The sequence below is a fragment of the Pogona vitticeps genome, chromosome 2, assembly GCF_051106095.1.
Source record: "Pogona vitticeps strain Pit_001003342236 chromosome 2, PviZW2.1, whole genome shotgun sequence".
Classification (NCBI taxonomy): domain Eukaryota; kingdom Metazoa; phylum Chordata; class Lepidosauria; order Squamata; family Agamidae; genus Pogona; species Pogona vitticeps.
The window spans coordinates 295,204,890-295,232,408 of record NC_135784.1 but is presented as its reverse complement, the minus strand read 5'-3'; the positions used below and the strand labels follow the sequence as shown (position 1 = coordinate 295,232,408).

Here is a 27,519-nt window from a genome sequence, read left to right as displayed (position 1 = left end):
TTCCTATCCATGTGTTTTAGGTTCCAAGGCTTCTCAGGGCTCTCTTTTGCCCTGGGGAAACCCTTGGAGCCTTGGGACAAAGGGGAAGACTTTAATTGGCAAAAAGCATTGGTACTGCCAGCAATGATATGGTGGCAATTTCAGGTGATTAAAGACTCTCTTCTCCCAAGGCCCTGTTCCTCTCTGGGGCAAAGGGAGTTCAGAGAAGCTTAAAACCTAAAATGGGGGGATAGGAGGCTTTTAATTAATATAAATTAAATTTTCCAGTGCCAATTGATGACATCAACAGCTTCTGCTGCATACATTTTCAGTGACAGGACTTTGGTCACTATATCCAATAGCATATTTGCTTTCATTAGACCATTTGTGGTAAATATGAATTATGAGATCACTGACCTACACTGAGATAAAATAATTTCAATCAGAATTAATGCCATTGTGTTAGGGCACAATGAACCCTAGTACTAGTATGTTCTAGAATGTATGGATCTTTATACATTTTAGAACATATCGGGCTGGGTGTATAGGTATTTTGGACCCTTGCAAGGACAGTAAAGTTTAAAACATTACATGGAATATTTTAAACAAATAAAAAGAAGAGGGGACGAAACACCAAAATAAATTTATTTATTTATTTGATATGTATACCATCACTTTAGTGGTAACACTACTCTGGGCAGTTTACAAATTAAAACTCAGAACCCCACACAACCCCATATAACAATGGAATTGATATGGCAATTCACCAATCTATAATTAATACAAAACAATACCGGACAGGGAAGGATCATTTATGCCAGCAGAAGCTGATGATCTCATTAGCTGGCACTGATAAAATATAATTTGACTTAACCCATTATTGTTGAGAGTGCATTCATTATGAAGTGGTTCTGTTTTTCTAAGAAAGTTCTATAAGCATTTCAAACTCCTGCTTGTGTCCCCAGCAAACCTAACTAGTTCTGAAGTTAATTGAACATATTACCTCATTTCCATTCTCCACCTCTCTTCCTCTTCACGCCTTCTCCAGTATTCTTCTTTCTGCATCTGCTTTCTCATCTTTTCTTCTTGTATTTTTCTTGCTCGGATGCTAGGCTTCACTTCTACTTGCAAGTCTGGGTTCACTTTTTTCTGTTTCAAGGACAAAGGATTTTAAATTTATTTGTTCTCTTATTTCCAAATACTTACATGGTGCTATCCTGGAGAGAAGGTCCAGCTAGCAGGCTGCACGGCTTGGATATTCCTGATTTCTTGTTTAAAATGGAAGTTTCCCAGCAACCACCAGGGCTCCCTTGCAACCACTGTGACAGCTTCCTTTACAAACAGGAGGTGTTGACTATACAAGCAATGAAGCCTGCTAGCAGGACCTTCTCTTCAGGTAAGCAGAATGTAGGCATCTGTACGGTCTGGGTCTAGCAGGGGGGAATTCCAAAATGGAGAATTATGAGATCTGTATTCTAAAAAAATCCAAAATGCACATTCCCACTAAGCATTTTTACTTGGAATAAGCCCTAGTAAACAGCAAGATTTATGTCTAAATAATTACATATAAGATTGCATTGCAAGTCTCTATTTCTAAACAGCAACTCTATCCAGATTTGCCATTATCTGCTACTGCTTTCTGCTACTCCTACCTACACAACAGCTAGGAATCTGCCACTTTCAAGAATGAGACAAAATCCTCTTGTTGGATATGTAATACTCTGGTATCACGTACATGGAATTGTTTAATTCATCTCTCAACAATTTTTTAACTTACTGAAATATGCATTACAGCATAGAAGAGACCAAGTACAGAACCATTGTGTGCAAAGCTTTGTGACAAAAGCAGATAGGTATCAGCAGAAAATGTTAGTTTGAATCCAGAAGAGATAAAGCAATATAAAACACTCAATTTTTATAATATTTGCCAGTACAGGCATTTAAACCATATTACTTATGTTCCTACAACTGCTCACCTTATATTGTAATCTATGCCGTCTTCCTTTTAGATGCATTTCCTTGGCATTCGGATCATTAAAGCTGCACTCACAAAGTTTGCAATGGAAGCGAATTACCTTCCCTTCATCATTCCGTACCTTTAAAAGGGAATATAATGTAAATGTTTAATGTTACAATATTACCTTGTCACAATATACAATGCACTTCTTATTATCACTGTAATCAAAACTCATTTGTCTTTTAATTCCACACAAACATTTATGCTGGGATAATAGGTCAGCAGTACTGGCAATAGAAAACATAATGAACAGCCATACCACTTTATGGCATTAATTTAACTGCTTGCCTCAACCAAACAAGACTCATTGAATTAGTTACTGAATCAGCTCTTATGCAAATCCCAGTTTCAACCAGTTTTACCCCATTTAGAAGTATCAGTTGGATTCAGGCCTATATGAAAAATCTTGCTTCTTTAAAATGCATATAAGGATTTTTAGTAGATTAAGTTTGCCATTGCACTTTATTTGGATACTTTTTTCTTCAGGATGACAAAGCTGGTACACTTATTCTTTACTTCTGATCTGAAACACACCCTTCTGATTCGATCTTTTACTGACCAGCCCTTTTAAGGGAGGACGCCATCAAAAGTTTTCTTCTTGCTTATGGGAATGCTGTAATTAATCTTTCACAGCTGGAATGCTTCCTCAGCATGGTAATAGTACAGTGGTGCCTCGCTTAACGATTGCCTCGTTTAGCGATGAATTCGCATAACGATGTGTTTTTTAAGAAAATAATATGCATCGCATAACGATGTTTCCTATGGGCGATTTTCGCTTAGCGAAGTTTGGGACCATGCTTCGCATAACGAATGCGATTTTAGGTCCCCTGCTTCACTTAACAATGTTTTTTTTTCCAATTAAAAAAGTGTCTTAGAAGGGTCAAAAACGGTTCTAAATGCTTGGATTCGTTAGAGGACCCCTTAAGTCATGTGCAAACCTGATTTGGCTTTGATCTGACTTTTCGTTAATTTTTTGTGAATTTTTTTTTTGGCCCATAGGAACCAATGGACCTGTCAAAATCTGACAGCTCCATGCTTTCCTATGGGGGAGAAAACAATTTACAAAAAATTAACGAAAGTTCGGATCAAAGCCAAATCAGGTTTGCACACAACTTAGGGGGTCCTCTAACGAACCCAAGAATTTAGAACAGTTGCTGAGTCTTCATTAATTTTTTGTGAATTTTTTCTTCCCCCATAGGAAATAATGGAGCTGTCAGATTTTGACAGCTGTCAAAAGTTGGGGGGAAAAATTCACCATAAATTAACGAAAAGTCAGATCAAAGCCAAATTAACTTTAGCATCCGTTTTAGAGGGTGCAGAAGCTAATCCAAGCATTTAAAACCATTTTTGACCCTTTTATGACACATTTAAAATTGCAAAAATTGACTTCGCAAAGCCATTAAAATGTATTGAGTCAGCTTCAATACATTCCAATGGAGGATACATTGTTTCGCTTAGCGATGTTTCCTATGGGTTTTTTCGCTTAACGACGGCAATCCATTCCAATTGGAACGGATTAACCGGTTTCCAATGCATTCCTATGGGAAATGGTGTTTCGCATAGCGATGGTTTCACATAGCGATGTTTTTTTTGGAACCAATTAACATCGCTATGCGAGGCACCACTGTATGTTCTCAAAACTATCAGACAAGATTATTTTGTCACATTTCAATGTGGCCATCTTTAAAGTGGCTTGGGCATCCTCATAAGATAAAAAGGTAAAGGTAAAGGTTCCCCTTGACAATTTTTGTCCAGTCGTGTCCGACTCTAGGGGGCGGCGCTCATCCCGCTCTTCAAGCCATAGAGCCAGTGTTTTGTCCGAAGACAATCTTTCCGTGGCCACATGGCCAGTGTGATTTAGACACGGAATGCTGTTTACCTTCCCACCGAGATGGTACCTATTTATCTACTCGCATTTGCATGCTTTCGAACAGCTAGGTTGGCGGGAGCTGGGACAGGCGACGGGCGCTCACTCCGTCGCGTGGATTCGATCTTACGACTGCTTGGTCTTCTGACCCTGCAGCACAGGCTTCTGCGGTTTAGCCCACAGCGCCACCACGTCCCTTATCCTCATAAGATAAAAAGTAATAAATAAATATTTTAATAAATAAGCAAGCAACACCACTAAATATATGATTATTAGCTGGTGCACACTTCATCTAACAGTGGGCACTGGCAACCCCTAACAGATCTTGAAGTTCAAAGAATACATCTCATGACCACTAGAGGGCACAAGGAAATTTTCAGCTGATTTTTGTATGAAAAAGATCTGGGGAGTGGAAGTTGTGGAATATAAAGAACTCCAAGGTCTAAGGATGGGCAAGTGTGATCTGTAGAGATTTGCAACCCCTGCCCCGCACACCTCCAAGACTGCCCATATATTCTACCCAATGCTTTAATACCTACCTCTATAAAGGACTCCAAACTATGTTCCTATGCAATATAGCATTAAAATAAACGGACAATGGGCTTAGGAAAGCAGCAGCTGATGAACCCCAGCCACTTTTTCATGAAACTGCATTTCTAGGAGCTTCAGGCTTTTCTTTCCAGAACACAAGGGCAAAGTACCTGGTTGCCTTTAATAACCTTTGATAAACAGCAAACAGACCTTGAATATCTTAGCTGGGTGGAGGGAGTAGGACCCTGCTGATATTATGCAACAGGTAGCAAATCACAATATAACTAAGCATGGTACCCAGATGTTCTCTCTATTAGAGGCACAGTTTGCAGTGGTTCTGCCACTTGGAAGGTTTATTCCAGAAAGCAGAATATTACGGACCCTCTGCCACTTGTGTTTGAGGACTCACGGGTTGCATTTATCTGTTTTATTATTTACTTAAAATATTTTTACTGCACCTTTCTCCTTAAAAAGGACCCAAGGCAGCACTGAAAGACAATACGGTATTTAAAGCTGAAAACAATTATACAGTAGTGGTTTACATAATTAAAAGACAATATTTAAAGCTAAGTTATAAAGTTATTTACTGTGACTCAAAGACACCATTCTAGTCCTTCCCCATGCTCAAGATCCCTGTTTAATATCTACGTGCAACTGATGTGACTGGTTATCTGGAGATTCAGCAGAGGTTTCACTGCCATATTTGCATGATGCTTTCTTTTCCCCTTGTTCCATGGTGACACTGTGGACATCATGAATCAATGAGCCTCGTGACGCAGTGGTTAAAACCGCTATACTGCAGCTAAAACTGTGCTCACGACCTGGGGTTCAAATCCCAGGTAGTCAGCTCAAGGTTGACTCAGCGTTCTATCCTTCCGAGGTCGGTAAAATGAGTACCCAGCTCGCTTGGGGGGGGGCAATGTGTAGCCTGCATAATTAAATTGTAAACCGCCCAGAGAGTGCTTGAAGCGCTATGGGGTGGTATATAAGCAGCACGCTTTTTGCTTTAAATCTGGTAATACATTGGAAAAGGGCAAATAAACTGAAAATCAACTGAGGTAAGACCAGTGGCACTGGTATATTCAACCTGCTTTAAACCTTCTCTTTAAATGATTTTATATTTCCTGACCACAAGAACAATCTGTCACAATCCTAATTCATGCTGTTCTGCATAACTGGATTTTATAAATACAAATTTTCAGGCTAATACCTCTTCCACGTAGTCATGACCCACTGGCTGGACATCACTCTGTAAAGCTGCAAGAGCTGTAGGAGCTACTGGTTCAGTAGACGTATCTGGTTTAACTTCCTGCGTTTGCACTGCAGCAACTGAAGGAGGAGTCTTGATATTTTCTACCGCTTTTAATTCATCTACTTTGCTTCCAGTTGTCTGTAGCTTATTTCCACCTAATATACGACATTATAAAGCTTATATTAATTTTTTTAGGTTGTCAAGTTAAAGATATTCTTCATAAACATTTCTTAACATGTTTGGGAACAGAGGAGGGATATGGCCTTGCCTACTGCTAAAAAGCAACCATGACCAGCGTATAGCTAGAAATTTTTTTAAATAGTTTTAAAAAGTGGAAGGTTAAAAAAGACTGCTCTGTAAAGCCATTATAAAACATAAAGTAAAACACAGCACATTGCTATTTTTTTGAGACACAAATCAGTACTACATTGGTCAAAAATCTTCAATAGCTAAAATAAAACAAAACTTAAAACTATGTTTTCAGCTTGACAAGAAGCAGCACAATAGTAAAAACTTCTCTGGATTGCAAGCTGCATACATGGTGCTGGGTTATTTTATAAAGAGTATTCAAGAGGGCTAAATAACTGAGAAAAGATACTTGCATATTAAGCAGGGGCCACACAAGGTCCAATCAACAATCTGTTTGTGCCAAATGTTGCACTCAAAATGTTGAAAAAACTTTTAGGGGACAAGTTATACAGAAAGCTTGAGCTCAGCACTATCATTCCTTCTAATACCTCTATTTGAATGCAGCAGTTGTTTATGTTTCAACATTTGAGGGGCACTTTCCAATTCTTCTAGTCTAAGAAATGCTGGAAGCTGTAACTTGTAAAGACTTGGTGAGGGGTATTTGATAGTGGGCTAGATCCTACATTAGTACTATCTAGAGCAAGCACCCTGAAATCAATGGGATTTACATTAGTTGTAACTAACAAGCTCCATTCATTTCTGTGGGTTTTCTCCAGGTAAGACCAAATGTGCATCTTTTTAAAAAAATATTTTTAAAATTTATTTAGGTTTATTTCTAAAGAATGAAGAGACAATCGACCATATTGCAAATAGTAAATACAAAGCTATTCCCCATATTTCTCCAACTCACATATATACCATTCCCCGTCACCATTTAAAGAAATATTGACCAACAATCTAAATTTCTTTTCAAACCGCATGTCTCAAAGTCTATTTGTCGGCATATTTTAATAATGGCTTCCAATTTTCCGTGAATTTACTATGGCTTATTTCTCCTCTATGTAATCTATGTAATCTAACTTCATTGGTCATTTTTTCCATCAGCAATGTGTGCCATATTTTACTTGTGAATGCTTGCAATGAGAGATCTTGGGCTTTTTTCCAATTTTTAGCTATTTCAGATCTTGCGGTGCCTATAAGATTTGCAACTAATTTTTTATATTGTAGTTTCTCATTTCCCCCCGTGAATAATGAAAATAACATTAATGTTTCGTTATTATCTATTTTTTGATTAGTCAGTGTTTCTATCCATCTAACTACCTCCTGCCAAAAATTTTCTATTTTGGGGCAAGAGATCCACATATGTTCCAGAGTTCCTTTCTGTCCACAGTTCCTCCAACATTTATCAGATATATCTTTATTAATGCTATGTAGTTTTGTAGGGTATAGATGCCACCGATGCACTACCTTTAGAACCGTTTCTTTTGCACTTGCTGATATAGATTTATATGGGTATTTTTTCCAGATTCCTGTCCAAATTTCCTCAGGTATATTAATATTTAAATTTGTTTCCCACACTGTTTTAGATCCTCCACCTTTTCCATATTCTTTCTCAGTAATGCTTTTATATATTAGTAAGATTAGTCCTTTTTATTTTTATCTTTTTGTATATAATATTGTTCAGTTAATGTTCTTAGAAAGCCAGTTTTTTGTTGTGAGTAGCAAAACTTATTTGTTTTATTTGTAGCCAATTGGTTTTTATTTGCTTTGTTTTCTCTTCTATTTGCTTGATAGTAATTGGTTCCCCTGAATCGAGTAAGTCATTAATTCTATATATTCCAATTTGCTTCCATTCCTTAAATTGTGCATATTTCTTTTTAGACTTTAAATCTGGGTGATCCCATGAGGGGACATAAATGGGATACTGGGGGAGGGCAATGTTTTACTATGTTTTCTCCATATCCTTAATGTTTCAGAAATGAATGGGTTCTGTATTTGTTCTCCTTTTCCAGTTTTTTTAGTAGTGTAAATATACCTGTTTACTATGTCCGTTTTCATTTCATTTTCCATTTTGACCCAATCAGAATTTTTACAAGTCTCGTCAATTTGAATAAGTTTAATAATTTGGTTTATTTCTAAAGCTTCATAATATTTTTGAAGCTGTGGTATTCCTAATCCCCCCTTTTGACCCTGTCTATATTTGACACTATTTATGAATCTTATCTTCTTTCCCTTTCCTGCAATAAAATTTTCTAGCTTTCCTTGCCATAGTTTTACTTTTTTTATATCTGGCTGTAATGGAATATTTTGGAATAGAAATTGAAATTTTGGTTATATATAAGACTTAATCAAAGCGACTCTCCCCAGCACTGATAGGTTCAAATTGACCCACTCTGTCATTTTTCTTTTGCAAATTTAAATAGATTTATAATTTCTGTAGATTAATTAAGATTTTTTTGTTACCCATATTCCTAAGTATTTAAAACTTGAATAACATAACTCTAAATGAGATGCTTTTCTAATTTCATTTTGTTCTCTAATAGGGATATTTAAACATAATAATTTAGATTTTTGGATATTAATTTTTAAACCTGTATATTGACTATATTCCTCTAATATTTCTTATAAATGTTCTATTCTTTGTAATGAGCATATCATTTGCGTATAAGACCAAATGTGCATCTCACCCACGGCTAGAACCCCATCTCCTCAATTTAAAGGACTTAAAATTGTGCAGTCAACTGGCATTCAAAATCATAGTGACTATGTAGCAGAGTACAATTTTAATTTTATACAGCATATGGTTTGCTACTATTGTTTGCTAATGTTCATCAGAAATATGTCAATACTTGCCAATAAAATTAATTTTGGGTGTAGATATCTTCTTTACTGCAATGTTAGTTGGAACTATTGTTGTTTTGTTGTTTGATGCTGAGCTAAGGAGTACATTGGCAGAGGGAGTAAGAATTTTCACCGCCAGAGATGAAACAGAAGAATTCACAGTGTTACTGTTTGTTACAATATTTGAAGAGACAGCTGTTGGTTTGGAACCTGATGCTGCAGATGTAGCCTGAGTGACAACGTTTGGTTCAGTTGAAGGGATTGGCTTCCCAAGTTTAGTATGTAGCTTGACCACCTAGAACCACGAATTAAAACAGTTAAAAGAAAGCTCAGACAAAAATGCTCAATACATGTGTACAAAATCTGGTTTAGAAACTTCAACTAAAAATATAATCTTAAGGAGAAGCATTAGTAGTGAGCGTTAATTTAAAAAGAGATGTAAACATTAGGGTCCTGTAGGAAGTTGTCCTGTAGGAAGTTGTCCTGAAGTGGTTTTTCTTTTCTTCCACAACACTGAAGCTAACTTGCATCTTAATTTTTTTGAAAATGCATCCCACACTAAATCAGAAACAGTACTATTACTGCTTTTTTATGTTAGTACTCTAACACTACTTTTCATTTATTGGCTCTACAAATCTAGTCAAAAACCTCACAGCACACCAAATCGGCAAAGTTTAGGAAAAAGAACTAAAGGATGGGATAACCTACTTTTTGATGCTTGGCTCCACGAATATGGGCAGCATAGGCATCAGCTCCTGTACAGGATACATCACAGAGTTCACAGCGCAGCTGGTTCTGAGTTCCCCGAGCAGATGAACTGTTGCTGGTGGTGTTTTGTGCTACTTTCAATGCTGCTTCTTTCTTTTTATGTTTCTGTCCCTCCAAATGTTCTTTGTAAGTCTGTTTGAATTGTTACAAAAAGTATACAAAATATACATTCGAACCTTTCAACACTATTTATAATTCCAAAGAAACAAAGCATATAAATAAAAAAGTAAAAAAGTAAAAAACTTGATTTTGCTATATCAAAGAAACTGTTACATCCCTTATAATTTTTCAGCAATAAAAGTCTGCTAAAATGTCCCATAAAAACTGTATTTCCTAATCATCCACAGAGCTGCAATTGGTAGAATCTGGCTTAGTAACCTAGATAGTAACTTGTATGGTATTATGTAAGTCATACACAGGTGGTTAAGTAAAATAAAAAATTATTCAATTTAAATGTAATTCTGTTAACAGTACAGATATCTTTTCTAAGAATACTTCTATTACATTCGTCGTTTTCCAAGCTAGACAAAAACAATGATCACAAATAGTTTCCAAGGAGACACAGTGAGCATTACAATCAATTTAATTTCATTTTAAAAACAAAACATCTACAACAATTAACATTTCGGGGGGGGGGTGACCAGCCTTAAAAGACTGACATAACTAGTCCCATGAATCGCAATGTGCTCTCAAATTGTGTTGCTTGAATTACCTGCCCTCCAAAATACATCTGGAGTCAAGAGAAGGTATTCTGCAGTATTTTCTCCTTCTTCAAGAGTCAAAACAGAAGTCTCTGGGAAAGCCAACACGCCCCTTCAGATCACAACCAATGTCTTGAATTGTAAGCACTGTTCATACATTACAGATTTAATACAGGCTGAAATCCTGCAGCTTAGGCACAGTAAATTGACCTAGTTTAGGCCACTGAATCAGCAAGGATTTTGTGAGTCAATTACTCTGTAAGTTTCATTGATTCAAGTGGTCTTCTCATACTCTAGCGCAATTTACTACACAAAGCAATAGGACTTTAGCCACTAACTGTAGCCTAGATTGAACGTTTCTTGAATACTTGCAGTACACAAACTGTTCTATTTTAGAAAACAGGCTCACACAGAAAAAAAACCAATGGTACCTGTGGTCCAGCACAGCTGATCTTACAAACATCACAATAGTGGATCTGGGGTGGTTTGGGAGGTTGTTTTGGTTTCAACTGTTTATTTTGGAATGGTGCCTTTTTAGTAAAGGTGGTCCCTGTCCAGGCGGCTGTTGCAGCGGCGGCAGCAGCAGCAGCTGCCGCTTGTTTTTGCTGCTGCTGCTGCTGTTGATAATAAGATGATGCAGCTGAATATACTGCAGCCTCATAGCCAGAATAAGATGTACCTTTGAATAATAGAAAAAGAGCTGAACTGTGTAAAACTAAACGATTTAAATATTCTAATTAAGTGCACAATTCTTATGACAGATATTTCTTAGAACCTATCTTTCACATGAGACTTTCATAATTATTGTAACATAGACAAAATTTGTGCTAAATATAAAAAAAGACTTATCTTAATCAATACAGCCAAGCAATGCCAATAAACAGTCATTACTTGCAGACCACAAAAATTATATTTTTTATATTGGAGTAACACTCTCATTCACAAAACTACAGTAGAGATATATAATCATCACATGTTGGATCAAAAGGTGATTTCAATGGCTGACATAGATGCAGCATGGTACAATACAGGGGAGAAAACATGTTGATGCCTTCACATGCATGCAAACCCCTAAGTCCAGCTGGACATGGACCTTTGAAGTATACTGTGTTGCAGATTATCTATTCCTTGCTCATATGGCAGAGGGACTACCAAGACATGAGTACTGCGACCCTATCTCGACATGGGGGCACTCACTACCTTGGTGCATGCGCTCGTAATCTCAAGATTAGATCACTGTAACGCGCTCTACGTGGGGCTGCCTTTGAGGCTGACACGGAAACTTCAGGTGGTGCAGAATGCAGCGGCCAGGCTCCTTACAGGAATGAGAAAATATCAACACATCTCTCCAACGCTGGCTGCATTGCATTGGCTGCCCATCTGTTTCCGCGTCAACTTCAAAGTTTTAATGCTTACTTATAAGGCCCTAAACGGTTTAGGACCTCGATATTTGGTGGAACGCCTCCTCCCACCAAGGTCTACCCGGATCACCCACGCGAGTCAGGAGGTGAGGCTGAGGAGCCTGACGCCGAGAGAGGCCCGGAAGGAGAAGACACGAAACCGGGCCTTCTCGGCGGTGGCTCCTCGCCTCTGGAACAATCTCCCTCCGGCGATTCACGCGGCCCCCACGCTGGGCATCTTTAAAACCCAATTTAAAACATGGCTGTTTATTCAGGCCTTCCCTCCAGCCAACTCTTGATTTTTTTTCTTACTTTTCCTTTTTATCTTTATTGCTGTTCTTGTTTGATTATTATGTATTTGTCTATGTTTTATTATTTGATTTTATATTTGGAAGCCGCCTAGAGTGGTCCGGTGGGCCAGACAGGCGGGGTATAAATTAAATAAATAAATAAATAAATAAATACTCTTGAGGGTTTTTATGCCCCATTGAAACTGGCAAGGAAGACAGGGACCACCTCCCAAAGCAAGTGAAGTTGACATTAGCCAAAAGACACAACTTGTTTCTCTGGCTAGTCAGCATGGGATCACTTTGATAATATACGCTACTTTTACAACTATGGAATAGTGCATAAACATGTTCTATACAGCAAATTTCCAATCTAGTATTGATACACATATGGAGTCAGAAGTATTTAAAACTACCTCAAATGTGTAAATAGCCTCCAGCTGCTGTACAGAACAGTTCTAGCCATTATGACTAGAATGCTTTTTGTGTAAATATACCATGTGATTAAAGGATTAAAACATAAGAAACCTGAACAGGACATAATGAGTGCAAGATGTAGCTTGCTCCAACACATCCTACAACTTGCGGCCATCTTTTTTCTAATATTTTTGTTAATACCATAAGTCTAAATCTGATTCACTCCAAGCAGAATGAACCCTCTGCTTCAGCTGGTGAACAGCAAATCAATACTTATGTACAGTTGTGTTCAAAATTATTCAGCCCCCAATGCTGTAAAGGGGTTTAGGGACTATAGTGTACATTTGGAATTGTAATCAGAATGAAATCCTACAAGGACGTTTTAAAGAACCAAATGCAACTAAAATAACATCAATTGTTTATGTAATACAGTAGTAAATGTTTCTTTTGTGGTTTCTTCATTGCCACAATTATTCAACCCCTTAAAGACTACCACTCTGAAGAAGAGAGGTTCATTCAGGTGTTCTCCAACAGGTATTGAAAACACCTGTGGATGTCACCGAGCACCAATCAAGCATAATAAGCACCAATTAGGCAGCTTTAAAATGACTGTGATACTCAGCTCCTTCTAGACATTTACTGGTGTGGTTACAAACATGGTGAAGTCAAGAGAATGGTCCAGGAAGACAAGAGAAGAGGTGATTTGTCTTCACAGGAAGGGCAATGGCTATAAGAAGATTGCAAAGAAGTTAAACATACCAAGAGACACCATAGGAAGCATCATTCGCAAATTCAAGGCAAAGGGCACTGTTGAAATGCTACCTGGTCGTGGAAGAAAGAAGATGCTGACTTCGACTGCTGTGCGCTACCTAAAGCGTAGAGTGGTGAAAAGTCCCCGTGTGACTGCTGAGGAACTGAAAAAAGATTTGTCAGATGTGGGTATAGAAGTTTCAGCTCAGACAATAAGGCGCACACTGCGTAATGAAGGTCTGTGAGGGTTCGTGTGTGTGGGCTGTCCTTTCTTCAATAAACGGACGAGACTCTTGAGGAAAGTCAAACGGCAACGTATTTATTTCTACTTTAACATCATCAGTAACTATACCCATGAAAGGGTTCAGGGACGTTTGAAGTCCAAGGTTGAGCTTGGGAGGAGTCCATAAACTATGTACAAAAGGGTTAGAGTTCTCTGGGTTCCAGGGACCTGTTGAAGGCGGCACAGGCCCTGGTCCAGGGTTCACTTCTTCGTCCAAGGATATCAAGGGAAGGGTCTCCTCGTCTCCACTCCAGCCGTCCCAAGAGGATCCGTCCTCTACTGTGAAGCCCCAGGGGCCGGGTAACCCCCCAGCTTCCTCAGTTCGGCGATGTGCCATTGACGCTTCCTTTCCAGCTCTCTGGCTACCGCCTCTCTCTCTTCCCGCAGTTTCCTACGCCACTCTTTCGCCTCCGTCTCGCCCCAGTAAGACGGACGAGGCTTCAGCCCCAGTTGACGGCATCTCTCTGCCTCTTCATGGGGTACTCGGACTTGTTCCCACTTGTGGGTCCAAGGGTCCTCCATCCACACCCACTCCCAACCGCCTGGAATATCCTGTGGTCTTCCCCTTATATCTCCCATCCCAGCCTCTATCTCCTCCCCCCTCTTTCCCGCCTGAAACCGTCCCGTTTCGCGGGCGATTTTTAACCCCTTCAGGTCCTCTTCTAAGTCCCGGGTGTCTACCCCCTTGCTTAGGGTGAGGGTTCCGCCGCACTCTGCCCCCCAATCAGGGGTTTCCACTCCTTTCTCCTCCCGTCGCGGTGGGGATGGTGGGGGGGAAGTCTGGGTCTGGCTGCTATTCTTCGAGAGCAGCGGCACTCCAACCATGGCTTCCACCTTGGGAGCCTCACATACCCCCCCATCCGAGAGTGCCGCTCGCTCTTCCTCGCTCCGCGCCCACGGACCCTGCCGGGAAAAATAATCTACGTTAGAGTGTTCTTTACCCTTGCGGTATTGGACCTTGAATGAATAGGGTTGCAAAGCTAGATACCAGCGGGTAAGCCTCGGGTTAGTCTCCTTCATGCGATTCAACCATTGGAGAGGGGCATGGTCTGTCACCAATGTGAATGGGGCTCCCTGGAGGTAATACTTCAAGGCGTGGGTGGCCCACCTTATGGCTAACGCCTCTTTTTCTATAACTGCATATCTTTCTTCTCGGGGTTTCAACTTTCGACTCAAATAGAGAATAGGATATTCATTACCCTCCCTCACCTGTGACAATACCGCCCCCAGACCCCTATCCGAGGCATCGGTGAATAGGACAAAGGGGTAGTTGAAATCGGGGGAGAACCTGATGGGTAGTTCGCATATTATCCCCTTCAAGGTCTCGAAGGCCCTTTCCTGGGCGGGGCCCCACTTTACCTTAACCGAAGCCCCTTTCCTGGTGAGGTCGGTGAGGGGGGCAGCTATGGAAGCGAACTGGGGTATAAACTGTATGTAATAGCCGATCAGGCCCAAGAACTGCTGCACCTCCTTTTTGGTACGAGGCTTATACCACCGTGAAATCTTTGTCACCTTCTCCTCCTGCGGTTGTACCTCACCCTGCCCTACTTTGAAGCCTAGGTACTCTACTTTATCTACACCAATTTTGCATTTCTTGGGATTGACGGTTAGGCCGGCCTTCCTCAACTCCTTGAGGACTCTCCGTAAGTGGGTCATGTGCTCTTCCCAACTGGCACTGAAAACAATGATGTCATCTATATATGCCGCAGCCCACTCCCTTTGAGACTCCAACAGCTGGTCCATAAGCCTCTGGAAGGTCGCGGCTGCCCCGTGTAGCCCGAATGGCATCTTAACAAATTGGAAGAGCCCCTTGGGGGTGCAGAAGGCTGTTTTCTCCCTATCTTGGGCCCTCACCGGAATTTGCCAATATCCTTTAGTTAAATCGATCGAACTCAGGTACCGGGCGTTCCCCAATTTATCCAACAGGTCCCCCACCTTGGGCATGGGATACGCGACAAACTTGGAGACCGCATTGACTTTTCTAAAATCCACACAGAACCTCAGGGACCCGTCCGGTTTGGGTACAATGACAGGGAAGCTGCGCCACGGGCCCTTGGCGGGTTCTATCACCCCAATGTTCAACATGTCTTCTACTTCCTTTTCTATTAGAGCCTTTACGTGATGGGGCCACGTTCTACCATTCTCTCTCACCACCACCCCGGGGTCGGTTTCAATGTTGTGTTCTACCAGATTCGTTTGACCCGGGACCTTAGAAAACACTTGGGGAAATTCAGCTTTCAGGGAGAGGGCTTGCCCCCTTTGGGCGGGGTTCAGGAGTTCGCCCACAGTGATGTCTTCTTCCTCCTGCATTTGGCCGACCTCTGGTCCCAATTCCTCATCCGTTTCCCCATCGAAGAAGCATTCACGGTCTACCCATGCTTTTAGTAGGTTCACATGAAAAATCTGTCTTTTCCTCTTTCTATCCGGGGTTTCTACTTCATAATCCACCTCGCTGAGCCGCCTTACCACTTCATAAGGCCCATGCCATTTTGCCAGAAATTTAGAAGTCTCGGTGGGCAACAACACTAATACTCTTTGCCCCTTCTCAAATTCCCTAGGCTTCACCTTTCTATCATAGCGCTCTTTCTGTTTCCCCTGCGTTTGGGTCAAATTTTCTTGAGCCACCTCCCAGGCTAATTTCAAGTTATTTCTCATCTCTACTATTTGCTGCAGGGCATTCCGTGAAGCATCTTCTCCCTCCTCCCATTTTTCACGGATTAGGTCTAGCACCCCCCTAGGTTTCCTCCCGTACAACAATTCAAATGGCGAGAAACCCGTCGAGGACTGAGGGGCTTCTCGCACTGCAAACATTAGAGGATTAACAAACATATGCCATTTCTTGGGGTGTTCCATCGCCACTTTTCTCAACATCCCCTTCAGAGTCCGATTGAACCTTTCCACCAAGCCATTGGCCTGGGGATGGTAAATGGAAGTCCGGAGGGGCTTGACCCCTAACAGTTCCCACATTTGCTTAAACGTTAAACTCATGAAATTGGTCCCCTGATCCGTTAGTACCTCCTTCGGAAACCCCACCCTCGAAAATACCCCCAATAGCTCTTCGGCCAATACTTTCGCCGTGGTTGACCTCAAAGGTAGGGCCTCCGGGTATCTTGTAGCATAGTCAATTATCACCAACACGTACTGATGCCCCCCTTCAGATTTGGTCAAGGGCCCCACAATGTCCATGGCAATTCGATCAAAGGGCCTATCCACCAACGGCATAGGTACCAGGCCCGCCCCCGGGCCGGTTTTAGGTTGTGTTAGCTGGCATTCTGGGCATGATTTGCAATATTCTTCGACGTGCTTCACCATGTCTGGCCAGAAAAACCTTTGGCGGATGCGGGCCAATGTTTTCTGTGTGGCCAAATGACCAGCCACGGGCAAATCGTGGGCCCAATGCATCACCCAGCTCCTCAAGTGGTCGGGGACTACCAGGGTTGACTCCTCCCCCTGTTCCCCTCGGCGTATTTGATACAGCAGTCCTCGTCGTACCTCAAACCCTTCCCCATTCACCGGGGTCTCTCCCTCTGGGTTGGCTTTTTGGAAACAGGGCTTTAGGGAAGGATCGTCTTGTTGCAGGCCCCTTACTTGATCTCTGGACAACTGCATTATTTCTCCTTCCCCTTCTCCCTCGCCTCTTTCACCAACCAGTCCGTCTTCTGCTCGTCGCGCCAAATCCTCTAGGCCTGGCCAGTCCCTGCCCAACAGCATCTCGCGGGTTAAGCCGGGAACAACTCCCACCTCCAAGGTTGCCTCCTGGGTTCCGATAGTCACGTTTGCCCTGGCCGTATCATACTCCTTGGCGTCCCCATGGATGCACCTTACTACCACCGTTTCCCCTAGTCTCGGTCCCTCTAGTTCTCGTACCAGCGATCGGGTGCACCCAGTGTCTATTAGGGCCCTTTTTCTCTGGCCGTTAACCTCGGCAGTCACCACCCACCCGGGATGGAACTTCTCACCCACCTTAGCGGCGTTCGCATAAATGTTGGCCCACGCATACTCTTCCGCCGGGCAGAACTTCCGGATGTGGCCGAACTGGCCGCAGCCGAAGCAGGCGGTCATCTTTTCCTTCCCCTGGTTCCAGGTGGGTGCTAGCTTGCTTTTTGCCAGGTCCGTTGTGATTGTCGGGCGAGGGATTCGCGACCCCGTTGAATTCACGTACTCGATACGGTCGGGGCCTTGTTTTTTTGGAGTCGCCATCGGGGTTCCTCGTGGAGCTCCTGGGATTGCCGCCTCCGCCATCTTGTCCTTGCTCCGGGGTTTCTCTCCCCCTGCCGCAGGGCGATTTAACCATGGATCTTCTGCTCCTAGATAGTCTTCCAGTAGCGTAACAGCGCCCTCTACTGACGTGGGTTTGTGCTTCACTACCCAGTTCCTGGGACCGGAGCTCAGCGTTGATACTAATTGTTCCAGTATCATTAACTCCAGCACCTGTTCCGCCGTTTTTCCCTTCGGTTGTACCCATCTCGTGGCGTTCACTCTCATCTTTTGCGCCACCGTTCGTGGGTGTGTGCCCGGCTTTAGTCGTAATTCCCTAAATCGTCTGCGATAGGCTTCTTCATTCAGATTCAGTGTGTTGAGTATCGCTGTCTTGACCTTTTCATAATCCCCCGCGTCTTCTGGGTCTAACGTGTCTACTATTTCTTGAGGTAAGCCCGTCAGGTAAGGTGTCACGATCAGGGCCCACTGGTCCTTGGGCCATTGCGCCGACACCGCCACCCGTTCGAATATGTTCAGGAACGCCGCCGGGTCATCTTGGGGACCCATCTTTTGGAGTTCGATCGGTGGCCGGTGTGCGATTGTCCCTCTTCCTTCTGTTGCTGGTGTCTTGGCAGCTAACCCTATTTGTGTTCTGCTTAGTTGATCTATGATGAGTTTCTGCTGATCCGCCAGTTGTTTCATCAGTGCCTCTTGACCTTCTGTTATTTGTCGTATCCATCCCTCCATTTCTTGAGGGGCTGACAGCCCCCCTCGTTGGGCGCCAATATGTGAGGGTTCGTGTGTGGGGGCTGTCCTTTCTTCAATAAACGGACGAGACTCTTGAGGAAAGTCAAACGGCAACGTATTTATTTCTACTTTAACATCATCAGTAACTATACCCATGAAAGGGTTCAGGGACGTTTGAAGTCCAAAGTTGGGCTTGGGAGGAGTCCATAAACTATGTACAAAAGGGTTAGAGTTCTCTGGGTTCCAGGGACCTGTTGAAGGCGGCACAGGCCCTGGTCCAGGGTTCACTTCTTCGTCCAAGGATATCAAGGGAAGGGTCTCCTCGTCTCCACTCCAGCCGTCCCAAGAGGATCCGTCCTCTACTGTGAAGCCCCAGGGGCCGGGTAACCCCCCAGCTTCCTCAGTTCGGCGATGTGCCATTGACGCTTCCTTTCCAGCTCTCTGGCTACCGCCTCTCTCTCTTCCCGCAGTTTCCTACGCCACTCTTTCGCCTCCGTCTCGCCCCAGTAAGACGGACGAGGCTTCAGCCCCAGTTGACGGCGTCTCTCTGCCTCTTCATGGGGTACTCGGACTTGTTCCCACTTGTGGGTCCAAGGGTCCTCCATCCACACCCACTCCCAACCGCCTGGAATATCCTGTGGTCTTCCCCTTATATCTCCCATCCCAGCCTCTATCTCCTCCCCCCTCTTTCCCGCCTGAAACCGTCCCGTTTCGCGGGTGATTTTTAACCCCTTCAGGTCCTCTTCTAAGTCCCGGGTGTCTACCCCCTTGCTTAGGGTGAGGGTTCCGCCGCACTCTGCCCCCCAATCAGGGGTTTCCACTCCTTTCTCCTCCCGTCGCCGTGGGGATGGTGGGGGGGAAGTCTGGGTCTGGCTGCTATTCTTCGAGAGCAGCGGCACTCCAACCATGGCTTCCACCTTGGGAGCCTCACAGTCTCCATGCCAGAACCCCCAGGCGCCCCCCCTTGCTGTCTCCCAAGAATAAGAAGAGTCGACTGCAGTATGCCAAAAGTCATGTGGGCAAACCACAAAAGTTGTGGGATAGTGTTCTGTGGACTGATGAAACAAAATTAGAACTGTTTGGGCCCATGGATCAACGCTATGTTTGGAGGAGGAAGAACAAGGCATATGACGAAAAGAACACCTTGCCTACTGTGAAGCATGGCGGAGGGTCAATAATGCTTTGGGGCTGTTTTGCTTCTGCAGGTACAGGGAAGCTTCAGCGTGTACAAGGTACCATGAATTCTCTTCAGTACCAGGAGATATTGGATGAAAATGTGATGCAGTCCGTCACACACCTGAGGCTTGGGAGACGTTGGACCTTTCAACAGGACAATGATCCCAAGCATACCTCCAAGTCCACTAGACCATGGTTGCAGAGGAAAGGCTGGAACATTTTGGAGTGGCCATCGCAGTCACCAGACTTAAATCCGATTGAGAACCTCTGGTGGGACTTAAAGAAAGCAGTTGCAGTGCGCAAGCCTAAGAATTTGACTGAACTGGAGGCTTTTGCCCATGAAGAATGGGCGAAGATACCCGTAGATCGCTGCAAGACACTTGTGTCAAGCTATGCTTCACGTTTAAAAGCTGTTATAACTGTAAAAGGATGTTGTACTAAGTACTAAGATTGAATGTCACTTGGGGGTTGAATCAAAACTAATAATGATGTGAGCACAGAAAAGACATTTGTGGTTATTTCATTATAAACTTAAGGTTATATTTCTCTGACCTACAAGTGCCTCTTTCATGTAAATGTAAGCAAGATGACTGAATGATCAAAATCAATGTCAAAATGGCCAAAACATTCAATTTCAGTGGGGGCTGAATAATTTTGAACACAACTGTAAATAGGCTTGAAATGGGTTTGTTTGATGGGTCTACTCTAGTTGGGATAACTACTGGATTTAGGCTGAAGGGACTAAAAGGTACAATCTTGTTCTTAGCGGAGAGTAAGAACTACTGTACAAAGTGGGATTTTCTCCTGAATTAGCATGCATAGAAATAAACTAGTTATAAGTCAAAGCAAAAATTGTCTTTCCCAAATATTGCAGAAATGTTTGGAACATTTCAAAAATAGCACCATTTTGCAGCTCTCACTTCAGCATCACAGACTTTTGAACCACCATTTCAGTTTCAGGACTGCAATATTCTTTTTAAATATTACTCACCAGAATAAGTAACTGCTGTTGTACTGTATGTAGCACTCTGGGTATATGAAGGAACAACAGTAGCTGCTGCTGCAACTGGTTGCACCGTGGAGGATACAGGATATATGGAGAATGTAGTGGTTGCTGGACTTGGAGTGGCTGGTTTTATGGCTGTCACCTGTCGAGTTTGTTGAGCTTGAGTGTACTGAGTTGCTCCTTGGCTATAACCAGCTTTTGGAGCTAATTAAATGAAAAGAATCAAATTATACATTAAATATTAAAAAATCCACAAACAACTGCAACATAAAATCTATTTTATTTAGTTTTTTACTTGAGACTCTCACTTCATAAAACAGAAAATAAGGCCATTAAAGCCACCTTTTATCTTAATTATTACAAATACTATACTGAAGTAATCAGAAACATATAAAAAGGAAATAATACAACTAAGTTACAACTTAAACTATCTGCCTATAGCATAGTCTCAGGTCTGCGTACATACCTGGTCTGCCTAACCAACTGCTTTGCTCAACATCTCAGCAGACTAATGTCCAAATGAGCATAATATGGCCCAAAGTCATTTCTGCAGCATTCCAAAAACATTTAAAATATGAAAATGTTCACTTAAGTTGGGATTGTGATCACACTGAAAATCAGAAGTACAATTTCACAGCTACTTTTTTTTGGCTTTTCAGTGGGTATCTTGATTGATTGATTGATTGATTGATTGATTTCTATACTACCCATCTGGCAACCCAGGCCACTCTGGACGGTTCACACGGCACAGTAAAACAGACAGTACAATAACAAAATAATGTATAAATTAATCAATAGAATTTAAACAATTAAAACTAATATTGATAAATATTAACATAAAAAGGGAAAGATGGTGGGTTGAACTGTAAGTTGGATCAAGGTAGAATAGAGTCTGGGAAGGCCTCTATAGGATAGAGATACCAGGGAAGTATCTGATGTTTATTTAAAAGATATCTCTACATATACTGGGAAGGTATCTGATATTTATTTAAAAGATATCTCTACATAATTGTTGATCAAGCAATATTTTCTGCTTTTATAATCATTTAAAACCACTGTTTTATGCTTAAATTGCTGTAACTGCATAGAGGAATATCCATATGGAATTCTTCAATCAACCTCCCTCTGAGGAAATTAGTGACTGATATACAGTGGTGCCTCGCTTAACGAGCGCTTCGTTTAATGACAAATTTGCTTAGCGATGACTTTTTCTGAGCGATCTTGCGCTCCGTTTAACGATGTTCCCTATGGGTGATTTTCGCATAGCGATGTTTCGCATAGTGATGACAGTTTGGGTCCCCCTGTTTCGCTTAACGATGGTTTTGACAGCCTCATGTTGGCTGTTTTTTATATGTTTAAAAATGTTTAAAAATGTTTAGAATGCTTGAAATCATAAGTGCACTTAATAAACCCTTTGTTAAACTAATCTGACTTTGTTCCGACTCTTTTTAAATTTGTTGCATTTTTCCCCCATTGAGATGCATTGAATAGGTTTCAATGCATTTCAATTGGGGAACCGTGTTTCGCTTAGCGATGTTTCCTATGGCGATTTTCGCTTAAGGACGGCAATCCGTTCCCATTGGAACGGATTATTCAGTTTTCAATGCATTTCAATGGGAAACCGCGTTTCGCTTAGCGATGTTTTCCCATAGCGATGACTTTTTGGAACCAATTAAAATCGTTAAGCGAGGCACCACTGTATTGTATTACAGGACTCAATGATTGAGGACTCTTTAGGCATCAGAAAATCACATGGCTATCACCTATGAACACCAGCTGAAACTGGTGCTCGCGTGCATGCACAAATGGCAGCGTGGCACCTGTGAGGGCAAAAGCGCACACATGCTTGTTCACACACGCGTGGGGGTGCCCTGCCTTCCCCAGCCAGTCCACAGACCGGAAAAGGTTGGGGAATGCTGCACTAAACCACACTGGATGTAATTATTGTAATCCACTTGGAAACGATAAAGATGGCTGCTTAAATAGCATGCATAATTAAACAGCAAATATGCACAAGCCCAGCTTCCTCAAATTTGAGCTCTCTTCATCTGTGTGCGTGTCCTCCTTCCAAAAGCCCCCAGTCATTGTTAACTTATTTTATTTATTTATTGTATTTATACCCTGCCTATCTAGTCATTTCGACCACTCTAGACGGCTGTTTCCCAATCACAACTGAGATGTCTAAATCTACTTAATATGTCAAATTGAAGTTGGGATCCTTTGATTTAGCAGTAGAGCTGTATGTATAAAGGCACATAGCCTTCATTTATGAAAACAGAGCAGCAGCCTTTTTCCTACTACTGCTTTAAAATGTAACAGCATAATGCTCCCCTTTCCGCTTTCTCATACAACTTGACTTTGTAGACTAAGAGCAAAGCATTACATCTGGGCATGAATTAGGTTATGAAACGTAACTCATGAAACCTAGGTTTAAAAGGTGAGAGGAAACTTAACAGTAACATTGGCACCTGCTAGGAGTTAATTTTTACAGTATGTTTTCTGTCTTTTGCTGTGTTTAGTTATGTGTAACCATCTTAGCAGTGATATTGAAGAGCCTTATATATTGCACATTAGGTTCATCACTCAAATAGTAGCTCCTATACACCAGGGGTCCCCAACCCCCAGTCTGCAACCCGGCAGTGGTCCACAGCCTATGCAGGACCAAGCTGCACACACAGATCTCCTGCCCCCCAATGCGACCCTCCCAGGCAGCACTCTGCCTCCCGCGAGTGTGCATGCGTGCAAGCACCCTCCCTGCGGGCGTGCCACACCCCATGAGCATGCCACGCCCCCCACAATTCTGCCATGACCCCCAACTGGTCCGCAGTTGGGAAAAGGTTGAGGACCACTGCTATACACCATTTATTAAATTCTGCTAAAGTTTGGAAATCAACAGCAACGTATTTCTGAATTTTACAAAAAGAAAGCTGAAATTATCTAAAATAAAAGCTTTGTGAAACTTACCTGTTTGGTAGTATGATTCAGCTACGGAAGGTTGTGGCTGGGCAGCTGCTGCCACTGCTGCTGCTGTTGCTGTCGGCTGCTGATAATACTGCTTGCTGTCGTAAGCCACAGCTGGGGCAGTGGACCTAACATAAGAGTAGGAATCCTGAAGAAGTGCAAAAGAAGAAATTGTGGATGTTATTTTCCCACTTGAACATATACATTTAGAAACCAACATACATTAACTAAGCAAGTTAACTGGAGGAAAGTATCTCATCCATTTCAGACACCTGAATTCCCAGAGAAATTAATCTCTGGAAGATTGGAAGGCTTAGACAATGCTGGATAGCGTAGAAACAGGGATATTTCCTTCTCTTAATTTATGATGCAAGCTTGTATTTGGGCTGCTTTTCATTCCCATGCGAAAACCCAGGAATGCTGAAGACAGGATGAAATGTTTTGGCAAAAATGTCCTCAAGTTAGTTCAGGTTTCCAGCTACTAATTAGTAATAAATTATTTTGATTGATCCACACATGCAAGTCTTTAAAAAGGGGAAAGATTTAACACTTAATGAGCCACCTTTTGAAAACCACAGAATAAAAATTTCTACAATTAATAAATGAATAAACAGATCCTGGACAAAATGCTGCACTACCTAGCATTGCATCAAATAAAAATATGTTAGTGTACCTTAGAGAAGCATTTTCTCCTTCAACAATATGCCATACAACATTTTTTCCACCACAGACCGTGAATCACAAGACTAAACATGTATGCCAATGACAGTTGTTCAGCCAGTAAAAGATCTAGACTTTAGAGAGAAACTGGAGGATTTTTTAATCTGGGGGTAGAGATTAAGTCTACTTCCTAGATATTTTACAATTTTTTTGAAGAATTCGGCATTCAAGGAATTGTAATTTTTTTCTTTCAAAGGTAGTTTCTAGCCCCAACGAACATAAAGAAATAAACTGTTTAAATTGTGCAATTTATACTAATTACAGAATTTTGCCTTTTTGCTATAGAACTTTTTAAAAAATCTCTACACATTGTCATTTCAGCACTGAAGACTCTGTATTCAATGCAGCAATTATTGTACAGTGGTGCCTCGCATAGCGAGGTTAATCCGTTCCGGATTAACCTTCGCTATGTGAAAACTTCGTTAAACGGAAAGTAAAAAGCCACTGGAACGCATTAAACATCGATGTTTAATGCGTTCCAAATCAGCTGAAAACTCACCGTTTAGCGAAGTCTTCCCATAGCTGGCAGCCATTTTCGCGCCCTCGCTAAGCGAGGAGAGGGCGCGAAAACGCTGCGCGCGGCCATTTCGGCTGTTCCGGCGGCCATTTTGGACCCGCCAAACAGCTGATCCGCGAGTCGCAAAGCAAAGGTCAGTAAGCGAAACGCTTACCGACCTTCGCTATGCGAGTTTCGCCCATTGGGGCCATCGGTAAGCGATTGCATCAGCGATCGCGGAAACCGCATCGCTATGCGATTTCATCGTTATATGGTGCGCTCGTTAAGCGAGGCACCACTGTATATAAATTTTGAGGGTCCTGTTTATTAATTCAAAAGAATTTGGGGGCTTAAACCCTCCTCACTCACTCACTTTGGAAAAAGTACTCTCTGAAACTCAAAAATGATCTAGAGCTTTTCAAAAGAAAAAAAGAATTGTGTAACACCAAAGGTAGATAGTGAAATGTATTTTCTCTATTAAATACACTTACCTGATAATTTTGTGTAGTGACTGGAGGTGGTGGTGGAGGAGCTTCTTGCTGTCTCTGGGTGTAACCATAGTCTGTTGCTGTATGTGCTGTAGGGTACCCTCCATAGGCTGCAGCTGTTGCAGCAGCTGCAACAGCCACTGGAGCAGGCCTAGCTACTGCAACTGTTGCTGCAGCTGGGGCATAGGCAGCAGTAACTGTGTGTGCAGCTACAGGAGCCTGATGGACAGTGTAGCTTGCAACTGTAGTTGGATGGGAATAAGCTACACCTGAAGCTGGCTGCTGGCTGTAACAGGAAGAAGACAAGAAGCAATAATGTGAGTTAATGGCATATGATCGGCTCTTTCAAAAATTTCCATGTTTAGATGTACCTGACAAAGATTAAACTGCATCAGAAATGCAATCCAACTGATCTATTACATACAGTAAATGATAAGGGAAGTATTGCATAGCATTTGCTAACAATGGCATCCATCAACAAACCCAGCTCTCCAAATCACCAAATTCTGTTGCAGAGGATTAGGGATCCTCCAGAGAACATTGGTGGGGAGAAGACATAAAGAACAAAAAGGTAGGAAAGTTCTGTTGTGTCAACAGATATTGTACTTATCCCTTAGAAGTAACATTTTAGTAACATCTTTGAATAAAGTCTAGTTCTATAGGTCTAAAAAAGCCCAATTATTCATAGAGATTATGTACATCCAGATCTGGACATGGATTCAATTAACTAATTTCATTCATATGCAGAATCACTGACAGCACAATCCTACTTGGACATAAATCCCACTGAACTCAAAAAGACATATACTTCTGGAGAAGTATAAAGAATGGTAGCCTTGTGGGATTACTATATTATATGTCATCATTCACATATTGCAAAGTGAATGCTTTCTGTAGTACGAAAGAAGCAAAGACAGACCAAAAGAGGAATACAGTGGTGCCTCGCACAACGATGTTAATTGGTTCAAAAAAAAAAAAACCCGTTCTGTGAAACATCGTTCTGTGAAACACCATTTCCCATAGGAATGCATTGAAAACCGGTTAATCCGTTCCAATTGGAACGGATTGCCGTCCTTAAGCGAAAATCCCCATAGGAAACATCGTTGAGGGAAACACGGTTCCCCAATTGAAATACATTGAAGCCGACTCAATGCATTTGAATGGGTTTGCGAAGTCCCTTTTCGCTCCTGTAAAAGTGCCTTAAACTGTTTGAAAAGTGTTTTAAATGCTTGCTATCGTTAGCCCACCTCCTGAAACCTATGTAAACTTAATTTGGTGTTGTTCTGAGTCTTCGTTAATTTTTGGTGATTTTTTGTTTTCTCCATTGAAAGCCATTGGACGGACCGTCCAATGGCTTTCAATGGAGAAAACAAAAAATCACCAAAAATTAAGGACGCCTCAGAACAATACCAAATTAAGTTTGCATACATTTCACAAGCTGGACTATCGATGCCAAGCATTTAAAACAGGTTTCAAACAGTTTAAGGCACTTTTACAGGAGCGAAAAGGGACATTGGAAAGAGCTTCAAAAGCAGGGAAACAGAGATCAAAGAGCCCTTTCCGATGTCCCTTTTCGCTCCTGTAAAAGCGCCTTAAACTGTTTGAAAAGTGTTTTAAATGCTTGCTATCGTTAGCCCACCTCCTGAAACCTATGCAAACTTAATTTGGTGTTGTTCTGAGGCGTCCTTAATATTTGGTGATTTTTTGTTTTTTTTCTCATTGAACTGGAAAACAAAAAATCACCAAAAATTAACAAAGACTCAGAACAACACCAAATTAAGTTTGCATACGTTTCACAAGCTGGACTATCGATGCCAAGCATTTAAAACAGGTTTCAAACAGTTTAAGGCACTTTTACAGGAGCAAAAAGGGACATCGTTGTGCGAAAATTCCCCATAGGAAACATCGTTGTGTGAGGCGGCAAATTTTTCAGAAAAAGCCATCGTTGTGTGAATTCATCGTTGTGTGAGGCACTCGTTGTGCGAGGCACCACTGTACTAGAATGCTCCTAGGAGACTAAAGGTCATTTAAGAAAAAGAATCTGAAGATGCAGTTGGAACTTTCTACAAGAAGTGCACTGGAATCTGTTTTCATCTATCACCAAACCTGTAGAGAAAAGTCTGGTACCAGATTGCTCCAAATTGGTTAATGTAATTATTAGGCTATAGAATGGAAATCTGGAGATAAGAGCCTACTTTAGTTTTATTATTATTTATTATTACTGATACAAGACAATACTGCATTATTACCAATACAATTAAGAAAAACAGAGTGGCTAAACTTCACTGAAAAAAAAACGGAGAGGCACTTTTTCTCTCTCTTTTATTCCCACCAAACAATTCTAGCAACTTTTGATGGCAACTAAATACCATGGAATAACTGTAACCCTATACAGTGGTGCCCTGCAAGACGGGCGCTCCGTTTGACGATGAAATTGCTTGAC

At 41.9% G+C, this 27,519-nt stretch overlaps 1 protein-coding gene across 2 annotated transcripts in view; it reads right to left on the bottom strand.

Moving 5' to 3' along the window:
* ZFR (zinc finger RNA binding protein) overlaps positions 1 to 27,519 on the bottom strand; it is a 68,152-nt gene that overhangs the window by 25,697 nt on the left and 14,936 nt on the right. For both annotated transcript variants that reach the window (XR_013541573.1, XM_020807101.3), the window contains exons 3-11: positions 25,080 to 25,362; positions 23,376 to 23,520; positions 20,397 to 20,615; positions 10,577 to 10,824; positions 9,385 to 9,576; positions 8,689 to 8,971; positions 5,605 to 5,801; positions 1,956 to 2,075; positions 983 to 1,128 (exon numbers count right to left, since the gene is read on the bottom strand). Coding sequence is in view for 1 of the 2 variants with exons in the window: in XM_020807101.3 (XP_020662760.1) it covers positions 983 to 1,128; positions 1,956 to 2,075; positions 5,605 to 5,801; positions 8,689 to 8,971; positions 9,385 to 9,576; positions 10,577 to 10,824; positions 20,397 to 20,615; positions 23,376 to 23,520; positions 25,080 to 25,362 (1,833 nt within the window). In the remaining variant the exon portion in view is untranslated. The remainder of the gene's footprint in view (positions 1 to 982; positions 1,129 to 1,955; positions 2,076 to 5,604; positions 5,802 to 8,688; positions 8,972 to 9,384; positions 9,577 to 10,576; positions 10,825 to 20,396; positions 20,616 to 23,375; positions 23,521 to 25,079; positions 25,363 to 27,519) is intronic.